The sequence below is a fragment of the Coffea arabica genome, chromosome 1e (genome assembly GCF_036785885.1).
Source record: "Coffea arabica cultivar ET-39 chromosome 1e, Coffea Arabica ET-39 HiFi, whole genome shotgun sequence".
NCBI lineage: Eukaryota > Viridiplantae > Streptophyta > Magnoliopsida > Gentianales > Rubiaceae > Coffea > Coffea arabica.
The window spans coordinates 54,480,267-54,496,043 of record NC_092311.1 but is presented as its reverse complement, the minus strand read 5'-3'; the positions used below and the strand labels follow the sequence as shown (position 1 = coordinate 54,496,043).

Genomic DNA, 15,777 nt, shown 5'->3' with positions numbered 1-15,777 from the left:
ACTGCTTGAAAGTTGAAAGTTCTCAATGAGCTCGATCTCTCTAAGACTAGAAAATTTAACCTACACATACTCTAAAAGAGTTTGATTTTGTGCAATCTGCCCGTTTGGATTGCTTTTTTTTTTTCAGAATTTTTGTAGAAAAATATACTATAATAATGTGATGTATGTGAGGTAGAAAGGTGACTGAAAAAATATGTTTAAGAAAAATGTAACAGGGTTTTTTTGAGATACTATACGTGTCTATGTGAAATAAGAAAATTATTAAAAAGAATATATTTGTGGTGTAACTAATCTTATGAATTTACATCAAAAATACCGAGAAAAGTCAGCAACTTGAAGTTTAACAAGAATTAAGGCATGAGTTGGACAAGAATAGATTAAGTTATGTGCGTTGGAATAGTTTCGTGTTTTAATTTCGTCCTTAATTTTTTTTTTCATGTGCAAAAGAGTATTTGGGTTATTCCCCAAGACTATTGAACCATTGAATTATAGGTACAGAACATATTCTTATTGAGCCAGAAGATCATGGATTTTCCGGTGAGGCTCCATTCTATTAATTGGAGACGATTTTCTCTCCATCACACCTTAACAAGCACCATTATAAAATTATTTTTGAAAATAAAAAATCATCCATATTATATTTCTCTAGTTTTTAAAAGTATATACAAAAATTGAAATTAAAGTGATTAAATTTTACCTTTGGATCAAACTTGATAACTTTCATTATAATTTTGATCCACAATGCACTATCAATTGTACAAATTGAATGACAAAACATTCATAAATGAACTCGATTTTTGAATACGATTGATCTACTCGTGGAAATAAAATCATTGACACAACCAGATTATTGTGAAAAAAATGTAGTTGTATATATAGAAAAACATGTATAAATAAATGGACAGAAAAGTAACAGAGAGAATTTTAATCCTGGATTTTCCCTATCATTAATTAAATTCACTAGGTGGAGCAGGTTTTTTTTTTTTTTTTTTGGGTTGGGGTTTCAAGTCAAGAGTCTAAAGTCTAGACTGGAGGCCTTAGGACTTTTATAATTTTGTTTTTCCTACTATTAAAGTTACGGGCCTTTACCTGTCATTCTCCCTTCTCTTATCAGTTGTCAGTACTATATATATAGATATATATATTAGTATAAGCCAAAGAAAACCGAGTTTGTATGTTGTTCATATGCCAGCAAGAGTTCACTCTTCACCAGAAATAGAGGAGAGTTACCTGGTTTTTGTCTTCCTCCGCTGAGAACAAATTCCTGATTTTAAGTTCACCAAAAAACAAGCCCCAGTTTAGATTACACCAAGGCCAACGTTAGCACAGAGAGAAAGAAACAGTACAAGCCTTTAAACAAAGAAAAGACAGACAAACCAAACTTTATCTATCACCACTACTATAACTTCCTTAACAGCCTTTATCTGATGTCAAATCTTTCAGGTGATGAGGGAAGTTTCTCTTCAGGAGAAGAACATCAAGCCGATAAGCAGCCACAACAGCTGCAGAGTCAGTCCCATGGCTCCAATTTCGCTGCAACTAATACCAATGGTTCTAGCTCCCAACAGCAGCAGCAACCTGGAGCCAAGAAGAAGAGGAATTTACCAGGAACTCCAGGTGATGATCATTTATTTCAGCAGCCCTTTACCTGAGTTTTGTTGCTTTTGTCTCTTGCTCGATGAGGCTACTGCCATCTAGCAAGAATCAGTTAGACATGTGCTAAAAGTCCAGTTGAGCACTCGAGCATACAAGCATCAAAATTTCTTTAAAATAGCTCAAACCTTAGTCAAAACATATTTTCTTCTCATAGCAAATATTCAGATTGTAAACAAATTAGCTGAAAGACTAGTGCAGTCCTGCCTTAATATTCCAGTATGATACATCGGGAGGGATATTGATCCATAATGTACTTGCTACAAAAGAAGATGTGAGAAATTTAGGACGTCTTAATCTGTGAAAAATGGAGGAAAGATAATCGATTTTTCTTTTTAATCAGTTTATTCAATCCAAAATTCAATGCATAATATCTAATTGCGCTGGAGTTTCTAAATCTTTGGAGAGTGCTCTACGGAAATCAATTCTAGTCATTCGAAGAAAGAAAAATGGAAAATGGCAGAAAGAAAATTTATCAATATTGTTCGAAATATCAGATCAAATAATTGCTTGGAGATGACAATAATTGATTGACACTGTGCATGATTGCACCTTTCTTTTCTTTCAGCTATTTAACTGTTTTATATGGCTAAGGGGCCATCAATACAGTGCGCACTTTTTGGATTTGATGAATCTATTCTGTAGTCTCTTCGACACTGATGGATTTACTGAAACGTTAATTAATGTACATTTCCTAGCACTGAAGATCAAGCATTCCGGCCCCCCAGAACATTCATTAGAATTAGACTGGCCTTGGTTTGTGACTTTGATCTTTTTCTGTCCTGTAGATCCAACTGCAGAGGTCGTTGCTCTCTCACCAACGACGCTCATGGCGACTAACAGATTTGTATGTGAAATTTGCAACAAGGGATTCCAGAGGGACCAGAACCTCCAATTGCATCGAAGAGGTCATAACCTTCCTTGGAAGCTTAAGCAAAGAACCACAACTGAGGTGCGGAAGCGTGTCTATATATGTCCCGAGCCAACCTGCGTCCACCACAACCCTGCTCGTGCATTAGGGGATCTTACAGGGATCAAGAAGCATTATAGCCGGAAACACGGCGAGAAAAAATGGAAATGTGATAAGTGCTCAAAGAAATATGCAGTGCAATCTGACTGGAAGGCTCATCAAAAAACTTGCGGCACCAGGGAATACAAATGTGACTGTGGAACCATCTTCTCAAGGTGATAATTTTCACAGTCTTATTTTTTTTTTAATACGTGCCCTTGAAAATACAAGTGCCTGCGTCTTAATTAGTATATGATTCCAGTACATTAGCATAGGGTTGGGTTGAATTTTTGTGTTGAAACAATTTACATGGGTAAAGCCGGTCTAAGATAGGACAAATGTTCACTAGAAACGTATTTGGTGCAGGAGAGACAGCTTCATCACTCACAGGGCTTTCTGCGATGCGCTGGCAGAAGAGAACAACAAGGTGAATCAAGGCTTGATGAACAGCATGGGACCAAACATGCAAGGCCAAATGCCCGACTTCATGTCGTCAATGCCCATGAACCCCAACGCTAACACATCCATGGGGCTGTCCGAATTCAACAATTTTGACCCCAAAAACCCACTAAAGTCACTCCCTCAGGACCTCGTGCCCATGCCGTTCAAGCCCACGAACATGGTGGGTGGCATGTTTTCGAGCAGTTCAGGAACTCTTTTCGGCAGTCCAAAGGGCATATCCTCGTCATGCTCCGGCCTTCAGCTCAGTTCGAATACGCCTTCAAGCTTCAACTACCTTCAAGAAGGCAAAAACGGAAGCCAACTTTCCGGATCGCCCCACATGTCGGCAACCGCATTGTTGCAAAAAGCAGCCCAAATGGGGGCAACCGCCAGTAACACCATTAATTCTCCCATGATGCAGAAGAGCTTCGTCAGCAGCATGGCCGGTCCCGATCAAATTGCTGGGCCCAAATCATCAGCATACTCTTCGATGCAGCAGCATAATATTAACAACAGCAATAACGCTTCGTACGAGAACTTCACAAATCATCAACCAGACCAATCAGGGTTAGCAGGGCTTCACAATGCAGGAGGGTTTAACCCGCACCTCTTGCACAAGGGCCCATCACAAGAAACCAATCATCATCATCATCAGTTGTTTGATCACTCTGGAGATGCTGCGGCTGCTGGGACCTCAGCTATGAACGACTTGGGAATGTACAGCGGAATTCTACTGGGAAGCGATCAAAACCTGGGATTCATAAAGGGAATGGATCGCCGCGGCGGTGGAGACGATAGCGATAGTCCTGCAGGCCTCATGCAGAGTAGAGGTTCGATGAGCAGGAGTCCAGCTGCCGGGCCAACCAGAATGCGGGGGGGAAACGGGAACGATGTGACGACAGTGGATTTCTTGGGGATTGGAGTATCCCGGCCTCCAAATGTACATGAGCAGCAACAGAGGCTGGACCAGTTGGAGGCAATGAGCCAACATCGGATGCAAGTGATGGACCCTTTTCACCAGCAACTATCCCACGGCCATGGGGAACCCGCTCACGTTGAAAAGCCATTATGGGATGTTTGAGAAATGCTAATGATCCAGAAGAGAAGAGGTACGTATATGGTGCAAAGTGCAAGACGAGGGTCAACCTAGATAGCTAATTACAAAAAAGTTTGACAGTGCAAAATTCAAATTCATATACGTCAACCAAAAAAAAAAAAAAATTACTCACTAGAGGAAGACATGACTGGTATGACTGTGAGTTTCCTGCATGCATGTCCCTACGCCACAGCTGTAATGCTTGAAATAAAGCCCATTTAGAAATTAATTCAACGATTCAATTTCTCTACAGTAACAGTAAGACGACCTTTTTGTTTTCCCATCACTTCGAAATTTTGATTGCAATGACTTCTCCAATCATTAGTCTGCCGTGGCTATAAAGGAAGTGTACTTTCCCCATCACAACCCCTCCCCACCCTCCTAAAAACATACCAATTGCAACTAAATAAGCACTCAGTTACTGTTGTCAAGAAAAATGAGTGGAAATCACTGCTGTTGACCCTCTTTAAATAAAATAAAGAAAGAGAGAAAAAAAAAAAGCACTACTATTTAGTACGTACCCTAGGAATGAAATGGAGACTAAACGCACACAAAATAAGTAGCAGGATAGCAAAATGGGAAAACTCATATGAAAGTTGAGGAAAAAAACCAAAAGCGTGCATGGTTTTGACACAGACAAACAAAGCAGTAATCTGTCTATTCTTCTGCAGGCTATAAACTTGAAGGGTTAAATGCTTACCAGTTCGGCAAGCTGCTGAAATGTGACCAATAATTAAACTCCACGTTGCATTAATGGCTCACTTGGTTTTCTTTTTTTTTTTTTTGTCGAAACGATAGATGTTCTATAACCTAATCTAGCCTAGTCTAAGGAGAAGGGGATGGGGTTCGATGTGAGTACAGATTTCATCGATGAAGGTCAATTAAAACCGCCACAAATTGTGACAAATTTATAGGAGGCAGGGATTGAACCTCTGACCTCCAGCATCACCTTTAATGGTGATGACCACCGGACCAAATGGCCAGTGGCGCCCACTTGGTTTTCTGTGTTACTGATTGTTGAACTAATTAATTGGGTATGCGTGTCATCATTGCCAAGTCAAAGGTCCATATTTTCAGTTCACTTGGGTTGCCTGTCGGAGGCATCATCATAATATGTTCTTGGTTTGAAGACTAATTTCGGGTGAAACGGATTGAATTGAAAATTATACTTTACCAGAATTAAGTTTAGATTTTGCAAAATTTGATAAGTATATAATATAACGAGAATCAGCAAAAACTCTTCTTTTTTTTTTCTGGTCGATTATAAACTTTAGCTTTCTGTCTATTAAAAAAATCTATAATTCAGATATAAAAGCAAATGAAAGATTAAGAATCTATAATTAGCTGAAATAATTAACAGTGCATAATAAGTATAAACTTTGAGGGAAAGGAAATGATTTGTGCAAAACATTTCCCCCGCTGTCAATGAGGTCCAAATGTCCAATGGATGGGCTAAGCCCAATCGCGCAAACTTTCAGTTCCCCACATGTTAAGCCTCCGCAAAGCCCAAGTTGAGTTACCTTTTGCGGGTTAACCAATAGAATGGTATGCCATAGGACTGTCAAGACCCATGACTCATGGGCCTGAGCCCCTGCAATCACGAAAACACTCAGAGCTTCGTGAAAGTCTTAACAGAAACCCTAACCCTAGTTGCCAGGCGTCTTATAAATGGAGTATTATTCGGTAGCTCCTCAGTCTTTGAAACTTCCATTCCCTTGTCAGGGTCTCTATCCGGACGCCGCTGGTTTATCGATTTTAAGGTAGATTACTGTCTACGTACTGTGCCTGTGCTTATTCCTTTTTCTTTTTTTCTTTTTTTTTTTTTTTTTTTGTAATTCTGAATGAAGGCTATGATGTTGAGAACTACCTATTTTCTGAGGGAAAAATTTCCCGTATGATTAAACAAACCAATGGATCCTTCTGAGCCTTTGAATCTCTCTCTCTCTCTGTATGATACGCATATCGATGTGTCTATTGGTTAGCTGTAATTTTTTTCCCTTTACTATTTAGGGAGGTTTTGATAGGAATTTGTTTGTTGAACCATTGAGGTGAGGATTACTAAGTCGGAATGGTCAATGTCGATTAAAAAAAATGCTTCCAGGCTACAATTATCTGATCAATGGTTCAGCCTATTTGTCATTGCCTGCACGATTGTGTCTGTTTATCTGAAGTTCTCGGGTTCTAAGAATTCTACAAAGGATGAAGGTTTTATGATTTTTAGGTTAAGCAACATTTTTCTAAACTAACACCACTAGTCTTCAGAAAAAAGAAACATTCCAGGATTGTTATTGAGCGGCTTGATTTTTTTTTACTAATAATAAATAAAAAAAAAAAGATTTCCCAGGATGTTGATTTGTTATTCCCCCACCGATTCTTACAATTGGTCGTTGCAATGGGCCTTCTGCCTAGCCTTGGGAGCGGAGGGCTTGTTGGCCATCCAATTTTTGCTTAAAAGTTTGTTCTGGAGAAGCGTGGTTTCTGCCCTTGCAGGGCTTGGTTTATAAATTAAACCGTGCGTTAGCAAATCATTATCAAAAGGAAAAGGTAAAGATTAATACTAACCCTGCATCGTGGAGTTTAAAAGGAAAAAAAGAGGAATGAAACGATAGCAAACTTAAATGAGCTAGTAATGCAAGCCTACAAATTTCGTGCATCCAAAATAAGTGCCACCTCCCCAAAAGTAATGCCAAGTTTACTAGAGGTGGTAAACATATGTGCGAGTGGAACGCAACAATGACAAGAATTCTTCCCTCCTATGTTTTCAGACTTAGACTGGACATTGACTCGCAGTTGAGTTTCTGAATTACATATTGGACTTTTAGGTGGATTCTCTATTCCCTAACAAATTAGTATCAGAGTTTCAAGTTATGAGATTAGGCTACTCATGGACAAGTGAATTCTTCTCGGAGTTGGACCGGTAAAAAATTCTCTTCTTGATGGTGGATCGAGGTGCCAAGGAGTTTGGTAAGTGTTGGACTAGGTGTGCTATGGGTTGGTAGGAGTCCAAAATGTAGTTTGGATGTTGAAGAAGAGTGGGTCCATGTTTAGAAGAAGAGATGACCTTAAGTGATAAGGTGGGTTTGCGTTAAGTGATAAGGTTGGTCATGAAGTGTCTAGTTTGTGAGGATTGGACCATGAGATTGGTTCGAGAATTGTCAGATTGATTGATTGCAGATGTTACGACAGAGATCGGAGAAGAATCCTGTCAGTTGAATTGTGATTATGAAAATCATAAAGTAAATTCAATAAGTTGACATCAAATTGGGTGACGAAAACAACCTATCCAAAAGCATGGATTATTTTTTGCAAGTGGAAAATAAGTTGAGTGACTCTATACAGGTGTGTGGAATATTACAGCAGCAAAAATCAAGGGAGATTATTGATCGTGATGATGGTGAACCTGGTCCAAGAGAGAGCAAAGATTATTGATCGTGGTGATGGTGGTGAATCTAATCCAAGAGAGCTTGATTTAAGGAAGGCAATGTTGGCATATTAAATCAAGGCTCAAAATTAAAAAATTTCATATTATTATTTAGTAGTGTTGTAGTCAAGGCACCGAGGGTTTGATTGGAGCGGATGACGTTATATATATATATATATATATGTGTGTGTGTGTGTGTGTGTGCGTGTGTCAATTTTTTCCTGCAAATTAAATATACAAAATATAACCAAGAACTAGTAATGCAAATCCAGATCGAATTCATCAAAAAATTAATTCAAAATGATTATATCAAAGCAAACATTAGCTGAATTGTTAAACTAGAAACTAAATGAATGTACAGGATTGATTTTCCAAATTTGCTTATTGCAGCCTTGCGAATTTACTTATTGCTTTAGAATATTGTCACAAATTACATACCAATATTTAAAACAAGAAATTAGGGCAAAGAACTTCTTTGGAACTTTAACTAAATTTAACTCTCTTAAGCTGCATATGGGTTACAATTAACATTTTTTAAAAAATCTAATAAATATTTTAAGCCTTTTGAAAGTAAAATTGTCAAACATTTGGTTATGGTTAACAAGAGTGGAGGTAACCTTTCCAAATAGTAACAAGAGTGGAGGTAGCCTTTCCAAATAGTGTGTATATTTTCTCCAATTAGAGTGTGGTTGTAATCTCTAATCAATTTTTCAATCGCACACTTTTTGATTTTAGAATCATGAGTTCAACTAAAATAATTCAAAACAAGGGCCACAAGTAACTTCTTAACTTCATAATTACACTTGAAAGAGTACAATTAACATGCCAATCAACACGACAAGATGGTAAAAGTATGCCCAGATCAATGTTCACACGAGAAATCCAGTCAAAGGTCACGCAACATCATCAATCCAATAATCCATCTCACATCACAAATTGTACATCACGAATTCTCCACTGTAATTTATTTGCAAGTATAGTTTTCAAACATTTGTACATCACAGAGATCAGGAACAGAGGAGAAAAATCAGTTGAACTTGTCCTCTTCAGGCAATAAATTAAGAGATATGCCCAAACCGATTCTTGAAAATTGTAGTTCGGCAAGGTCAGCATATTTTGAGATACATTAATCACACAATTGAGAGCTTAGTCTTATATTACAACACGTTGTGAGTGCATGACCAAAAAGGGCCAAATTAATAAAAGTTTTGAGAAAGATTCAACCTGCTGCCTCCACTTTGAATTTTAAGTCTGAACTCCGAAGGAGGTGGCGGCAATGGAAGCTTGAAGTCTGAAAATTACCAGAGGAGAGGCGACTCCAACCTTTTAGGAGCGGCGGTGGTGGACTCACGATGGAGGAGCTAGGGTTACCAACAAAGTAGAACCCAAGAGACATCACATATTTCGTTTGGCACGCTTTGCAATTTTTCCAGCTTTTTTCCTCTTGTTTGTTTGTTTTAATCGGTCAAATGAAAGACCGAACGTTAATGACTTATGTCCTAAAGTTTAGAAAAAAAAAATAGGCAAAAAAAAAAAAGAAAAGGAGAAGAGAAAAATCGGGTTTAATACAACTACACCGGTTCACTGGTTAGACCAGGGTGTTGACCAGGTTTTACCAGTTTTTTTAATTTTCGAGTTTTTATACTGACTTGAACCGGCTACCTGGTCCTAGTCTGACCGATTCAACCGACCGATCCGGTCCAAACCTGAAAACAATGCTTCCTGTCATCTAGGATTAGAAATCGTGTCGTGTATTCTAATACTACTGCTTTTAGACAACTTAGATTCATTTAGGGCTTTGCACCAAAAATAGCCCCAAATGTCTGTCGAAAAGAACTGCATTGAACTATGGAGATGTGACTCTACTGCCATTGTCGCTTTCTTTCCATTCATAATGCAAGTTTGGTGTTGCATGTGCAAGTCGTAGCTGCATAGAAATGCTGACATTGTTTGGTACAGCCTCGAAGATCACTTTCTCTGCCTCTTCTGCAACTTTGACAGCATCCCTGGTCATAAAACGGCCGTTACCAACGAAAAAGAGTAACTAGGCAGAGGAAAGAAGCAATTGATACCATATGGTGCATCATAGTCAATGAAGCAAATGATGCCAGTGAGGTTAGTAAAGGTTTTTACCTAATTAACATATCAGGAGGCATAGTAACCTCAATCTGAAGCAAAATCCGCCCTTGCAACATGTGACGAGTTATCCGCTGAACTGTCAGTTTCTGAAACCAAAATCCATAAAATGTGTTGAGATGCACGCAAGAGTTTTGAACCCTTCTTTTTTGTGTCCTCTAATGCAAGCAATTTATCAAGTATATGCCATGTAGCAATTTTTATCAACCTTTTCTAGATTATAATGAAACGCTGGAACAACAACTACATGAATCCAATTTATGAAATCCTATCTTCGCCCATCTTCTGGAGTCAAAATTTTCCTAAATCAGCAATAGATGGCTTTACTCCTACTCCGCAGTAAACAATTACAAGCTACATGCCACAACCTTAACGCATAGAGCATGCCCGTAATATGAATTAAACAATGAAGATGTATACCTCTGCAAACTTTGATGACAAGATATTGGACACTATATCTTCAACATCTGAGCATTCCAAAGACCCACTAGGATTTTCATTAGATTTACCATCTTCCTCTGTCGCACTATGGACTGGTGGAATACCGGAGCTTGAAGGCTCTGACAAAAAGATGAATATGAATGAGAAGTCACATGAGAGGCAGACACCTTAAAACATGATGAAAAATATAGACAGATATCTCTCTTTTTTTTTTGGGTTGGGGGGGGGGGGGGGGGGGGGAGTGTGGGGGGTTACTGTAGTTAATCCATTGAAAGAAAAGTCACAATTCAATTGTCCGCAATGAAAAGCTGCAGTTCCTACGAGACAATAACGCATCCTTTGCCCCATCTGAGGCAACCAAACACGTTAGAATCCCTCTAGACCAAAGCCCCAACATGATGAACCTAAAAAGAGGTAGCATGGAGGCTTGTTCCCAAACTCGCAGCTAATCAGCAAGAGAAAATGGTGTATTGTGTATGAAAACAACAAATCAATACACTATTTTATTTTGTGTGACATACGTGTTTCACTTATTAAAAGAAGGATTAGAAATTCCAAGAGAGTTGTACAGAAGAAAGGGTCATCCAAACTCGAAACATCACTATTGTTTTCCACATTTATGCAGTATGACCAGCTAAGACATCACGATCAGCCTCCAAACCTAGCATTCTTTGAAAGGTGTCAATAATATCCATAGAAAGCACCAAGCATAAGTTTTCATGTGTCTAGGTAAAAAATTATTCTATTCTTTCTCTTTTGATCATTTTAATTAGTTTTCAAGATGTGTCTTGCACATCCTTGGATACACAGGATGTTAAAGCTGGGCTTTTTAACCTTCCAATTCCATAATCAGAGTCAATTGCACTTATTTTGTTCCCTTTTAATCTTTTTGGCGGATAGACTTAAAAGTGGTTCACCTATATGGATGAAGACTTCAGCTATTTCAGGATGGGACTGCTGTATTTTCCGACGAACATTTTCACCAACATCATGTGCAGCACTAACACTAGAAAAAGGATCAACCTGAAAGACAATACTTGTCAGATGTACATCTAGTCTAGATAAAAGTGGAGAACAATATGACCAGATCATAACAGAACAGCTTTAAATATATCTAATATATTGAACATCATATGAAGTGTACCTCCACGTTTACATCAAGATAGAGAAAAGAACCAGCCCTCCGTCCTCTCAAATGGTTGCATCCCTACGGATTTCAGTGCAAAAAAATTATGCATCCATATCAAAAACTGAATTGAGTATTGATAATACTAAAAGCAATACTGAATCAAATTGTAAAACAGCATCTATGAGGCAGCAAGGGTTGAATCTGATTTCAGGAATAGAAACCAAGAAAGCATCTTTCTATTCTAGTCGTTTTCAGATAGTTAAAATGCTAATGCACTTCCTTTCCGCTGATCAAGTAGTTTCATCCCAAAATAAATGGCAAATGCAACAAGAGAGGTAAATGATTGGATTTAAAACTAGGACCAATTTGGCACCAGAGTACAAAAAGGAGCAGAAAGATCACATAATACTCCCCATAAAATTCTCAACTAAACTTTTTAGAGCAAAATGAAGGTAGAATACTACTAGACATGTTTAAAAACTTAACCAAATTCCAGTAAGACAAAAGGATTAAACACACGTTGCAAAACTGAAGCATATGCACAATCATGCCAAGACATGCAGAGACAAAATCAGTCTTTTGTTCCTTGGACCAACCTTCTGTCAGGAAAATGTGGTCTTCTGACAAAGAGGTGGTGCTGCGAGAAACAAAAAAGCAGAGGTTGTGTTTTAAGAACAAATAATGCACAACCTGCAAAAACGGCTTTTAACCAGAAAATACATGCAACAGAAAAGCAAAGTTTGTTTACACCAGCTCTGCATGAGCAATTATTACTTTTAGATTTGCTCACACAATCAACATAATCTTTCCACCAAATAACAAAACCAATAAAACCTACAAGATAACCGGGTACACTCAAAATAACAGAAACATTGGAATCCCCACAAGCTGCACGAGTAACAGGAGTAAATAAACGTAATAGCACATCTAAATCAACCATATTAGACTTATGTCATTCTACATGGTTATTCTGATTGACATACCTTAACTCCTTCAACCTGCAGAATTGCATTTCTATAAGGTTCCATTAGTTGTGATGGTATAGCAGCATCTACCAGTTCCAAGACACTGAAAGAAAATTCAGGAGCACAACAGATTTACAACAGTAAGAAATACAATGTGTTAAGGTGGAGTAATCCAAATAAGTCAATAGAATTTGGCCTTCAAAAGTTCAAAACCTCATCACCTGCAATATCTTATAACGAGAAGTATATCGAAAAACTATTTTTTGACAAGGATTTCTTTTGCTGGATGGGTTTCAGAAATCAGTTACTCAAACAACAAATTATCTTGTAACAGAGCATGGGTATTTGAAGATGCAGGATGATGCAGCAGTCAGACTAGCACTGATTATAGCTTCAAAATGATAATGGAGACATATACAGATTTTTGGAGGATGTTGATTTTTTAACAAATACAGATTTTTTAACAAGCAACAAACAGCTTCCCACCCAAATCAGGGCAGGAAGGTCTCAAGATATCAGATTGGCAATACTTTTGGAGGATGTTGATGATTTAGCAAATTTGTTTCCAATGTGCTTTTTTTGTTTAGTTAATACACCCTTTTTGTTTAGTTAATACAAATAGTATGGATGTATGTTCCAAGCTCAGCTCATATGCTATGAGCATATATCAGGATAAGGAATGGATCTTTAGAGTTCCTTAGCGCTTCAATGCACACTTTGTATAGGCATTTGGGCCTTTGTCCACACTAAAGATCTACATATCAACACATTCCATCTTTGAGAGGAAAAAAGTCTTAATGGCTTTGAAACACAATTTTAATGGCTTTCTAGGAGAAACCACATAGTAGTTTCGAAAATCAAGCTTTCAATGATTCGCAACTCAGTTGGGTAAAATGAAAAGGTACAGATATTCAGATTGTGTTTTTCAACAATGAAGCATCAGATTTGCAACCTATAGCAATGCAATCTCACACTGTTGCCATTAGTAGCATCAATCATTTGACCAAAAGATTAAATATGCAAGGTCACCTTTCATAACCAGTTTCAAGTCCAGTTTTTAGGATCATGCCAGAGACAACTAGTCCTGCCAAAGGATCAAGGAACCTCACTCCAAGTATGGACCCTCCTGATCTCAAAAGGTAATCCATAGTCATAAAACAGATCATGCAAACATGTTAGATGGTTGAGAAGAGGAGTTGAAGGGAAAAGGAAAACGATTGAGAAGAAAACAAACAGAAACAGAGGGGAATGGATATTACCAACCCCTATAAGAGCAACTACTGATGAAACAGCATCTGCACGATGATGCCAAGCATTGGCTTTCATTAGCCTGCTGTTAGCCCTTTCCCCAGCCCTCTTGGTAATCCAGTATAACCTTCAATACAGAAACATTCATATAAAACATTGATCAGAAAAATGAAGAGTAAGCACACCTTTATTTATTGTCATAACCAGACACAATTGTTCCAAGAAGGAAAATATTAAGTTGCCATCTGACGAAAGAATCAATCGATCAAAGAGAAGAATTCAAGTTGCCATGTGAAGAATCAATTAACAGTCAAGGAGTTTGAAGATAGAGTGCTTCTTCCTAACAATACTGGAGTTCATTTTTGGCCCCAACTAGTTATTCATCAGAATAAAGCACTAGGGATGCAAATGAAATCTGCAATGTAATGTTGAGATAGATTCATGACTAACAAGAAAAATGGGAATTGCTTGATCTCTGAGGATAAATATAGATAAGCAAGATCTGATGAGCAGTATTTACAACTTGGATGACCACCATACCCTTCTTTAACAGCTATAGACACTATGGTCATGTTCAAAGCTAGGACAGGGTGAGCCATATCAATTCCATGGTGATGTCCACCCTGACCATGTCCATGCATGTGTTCGTGAGCCAATGACTGATTAATAACCTCAGGAGCTGCACACCAAAACCCCTACATATCACATATGAAAATTTAGAGAAGAGATCTAAAAATAGCCAATATCGCTATGATATAATTAAACTCAATGGGTTGCTGCAAAACTAACCCAATTCCCGATTTTTTTCTTGAATTTCATTTCAGCACCAAGCAAAACTTTCATTTAGAAGCTCATGAAGAATTAGTTACAGAACAAGAACAATACCAGCAAAACATCCACAGCATGCCATGCAATACCTCCAGCAGTAGCCAAAAGCGCAGCTGAAATTCCAAGGGCTCCAAGAGTCTCAAATTTACCATGACCTAAAAGATGGAAGAGTAAGATAAATCCCAATGTCTAACCAAGAAGCTCCTACACAACAGTTACTGGAATTTAAGAGTTTGGCGTTTATCATCTGTCAAACAGGACATCATCCGAAGTAAACCATAAACTCCATTGGCACCAAATTTGCAAGCTTAGGTTCCACTCTTACTTACAGATTTCACTCTTCAAAGAGCATTTGATAAGAACCTACATCTCCCTTTCAAGTATTTACAACACGCAATAACAACAAGTAAACCGTATCTGCTTCCATATAATTCCCTGAAGATAACTAGCAGGCTGGCTTCTTTTAACATTCTCAGCTTATTATTCTCAAAGATGACGGGTAATTTCACGTCTCAAAAAGGAAAAAAAAATGTAAAGTGCATATGTATGTGATAAAAATGGAGTAGGCTGTAGATACAGATCAAAAGTAACCATATGGGTGTTCTTTATCCTTGGGCACCCTTGCAGCTTTAAAAGACAACAATGCCACTCCACTGAGAACCTAAAAAACATTTAAAAAAAAAAAACATGTAACATTTATTGTTGGCTCTAACATTGCACAAAAAAGCGACGACCACAACCACCGTCCTTATTAGAGACATAAAAGAAAAAGATTACCACGTCGGAGACAGAGTGAGCGGCATCGGCAATGATGGCGGTGCTACCGGAGAGGTAACCCGTCAAGGCTTTACCAGCAGCCAAGCCGACATCGGAGGCGAGTCCCAGGCGGAAAATCCTCTCGCCTTCCTTGCCGGAGAGGAGGTCGTCTTCATGATCGCGGTGGTGGTCGGAGTGGCCAATGTGCCACCTCTTAGAAATCTTAAAGTTAGGGTTTTCAATGTAGGCCAGGGAATGGTCATTTTGGTGAGGGGAACTGCTGAGTGTGAGAGCTCCAATGACCGGATTGAAGTTGGTAGTACGACCACGACCACCTATACCTAGCAACCACAGGGTTTTCTTGTGGATGATGATGGTACTAGCCAGATTTTTCAATAATCTTATTCTCATTTTTTTTTCTTTTTCCTTTTTTTTTAATTGCTCATCAAAACCGAAATAGTATATAAATATATGATGTAACACACTCTATCATAGTCGGAAACCAACCAACCAACAGAAGGGATTCTCCATTTTCATTCTATAGCATCTTTGATTTCCGAGGATTTGGGGAAGATGATGGTCGTAGTAGCGTTAACGGCGTGCCGACGCAGTAGCCAGTAGTGGAAAATCCGCCGGAGGGGGGGGGGGAGAACG

The 15,777-nt window shown here is 38.4% G+C and overlaps 2 protein-coding genes and 1 non-coding gene across 5 annotated transcripts; 2 read left to right on the top strand and 1 right to left on the bottom strand.

Moving 5' to 3' along the window:
- Positions 1–1,171: 1,171 nt before the first annotated feature.
- On the top strand, positions 1,172–4,451 carry LOC113717746 (zinc finger protein GAI-ASSOCIATED FACTOR 1-like). Its single transcript, XM_027242549.2, has 3 exons — positions 1,172–1,617; positions 2,442–2,838; positions 3,029–4,451. Exons 1-3 carry the CDS (start codon positions 1,428–1,430, stop codon positions 4,182–4,184), a joined length of 1,743 nt encoding a protein of 580 aa, XP_027098350.1. The 5' UTR covers positions 1,172–1,427; the 3' UTR covers positions 4,185–4,451.
- Positions 4,452–6,040: 1,589 nt separating this feature from the next.
- On the top strand, positions 6,041–6,131 carry LOC113719394 (small nucleolar RNA R41). The gene has a single exon (XR_003454878.1). It is a non-coding gene; the product is annotated as a small nucleolar RNA R41 (small nucleolar RNA).
- Positions 6,132–9,165: 3,034 nt separating this feature from the next.
- Positions 9,166–15,774, bottom strand: LOC113717723 (metal tolerance protein 2). Of its 3 annotated transcripts, none has more exons than XM_027242522.2 (12): positions 15,145–15,774; positions 14,959–15,028; positions 14,425–14,522; positions 13,990–14,234; positions 13,551–13,666; positions 13,321–13,417; positions 12,310–12,394; positions 11,342–11,404; positions 11,115–11,220; positions 10,177–10,316; positions 9,754–9,845; positions 9,166–9,626 (listed from the first exon to the last, which is right to left on the bottom strand). In XM_027242522.2, exons 1-12 carry the CDS (start codon positions 15,532–15,534, stop codon positions 9,467–9,469), a joined length of 1,662 nt encoding a protein of 553 aa, XP_027098323.1. In that variant the 5' UTR covers positions 15,535–15,774; the 3' UTR covers positions 9,166–9,466. The 3 variants fall into 3 exon arrangements, with proteins under 3 accessions (XP_027098323.1, XP_027098331.1, XP_071921327.1); XM_027242530.2 differs by having other exon boundaries at positions 14,080–14,234; positions 15,145–15,768; XM_072065226.1 differs by lacking the exons at positions 13,990–14,234; positions 14,959–15,028 and having other exon boundaries at positions 15,145–15,771.
- Positions 15,775–15,777: the final 3 nt, after the last annotated feature.

Bases quoted from the DNA above. Each gene is read 5' to 3' on its own strand.
- LOC113717746 (XM_027242549.2), top strand. From the start codon at position 1,428: ATGTCAAATCTTTCAGGTGATGAGGGAAGTTTCTCTTCAGGAGAAGAA. The intron at 1,618-2,441 runs GTGATGATCATT...TCTGTCCTGTAG, and splicing joins GAATTTACCAGGAACTCCAG to ATCCAACTGCAGAGGTCGTT. The intron at 2,839-3,028 runs GTGATAATTTTC...TATTTGGTGCAG, and splicing joins TGTGGAACCATCTTCTCAAG to GAGAGACAGCTTCATCACTC.
- LOC113717723 (XM_027242522.2), bottom strand. From the start codon at position 15,534: ATGAGAATAAGATTATTGAAAAATCTGGCTAGTACCATCATCATCCAC. The intron at 11,405-12,309 runs GTATGTCAATCA...TGAAATCCGTAG, and splicing joins TGCAGGTTGAAGGAGTTAAG to GGATGCAACCATTTGAGAGG. The intron at 10,317-11,114 runs GTGAACCACTTT...TCTTTTTGTCAG, and splicing joins TGAAGTCTTCATCCATATAG to AGCCTTCAAGCTCCGGTATT.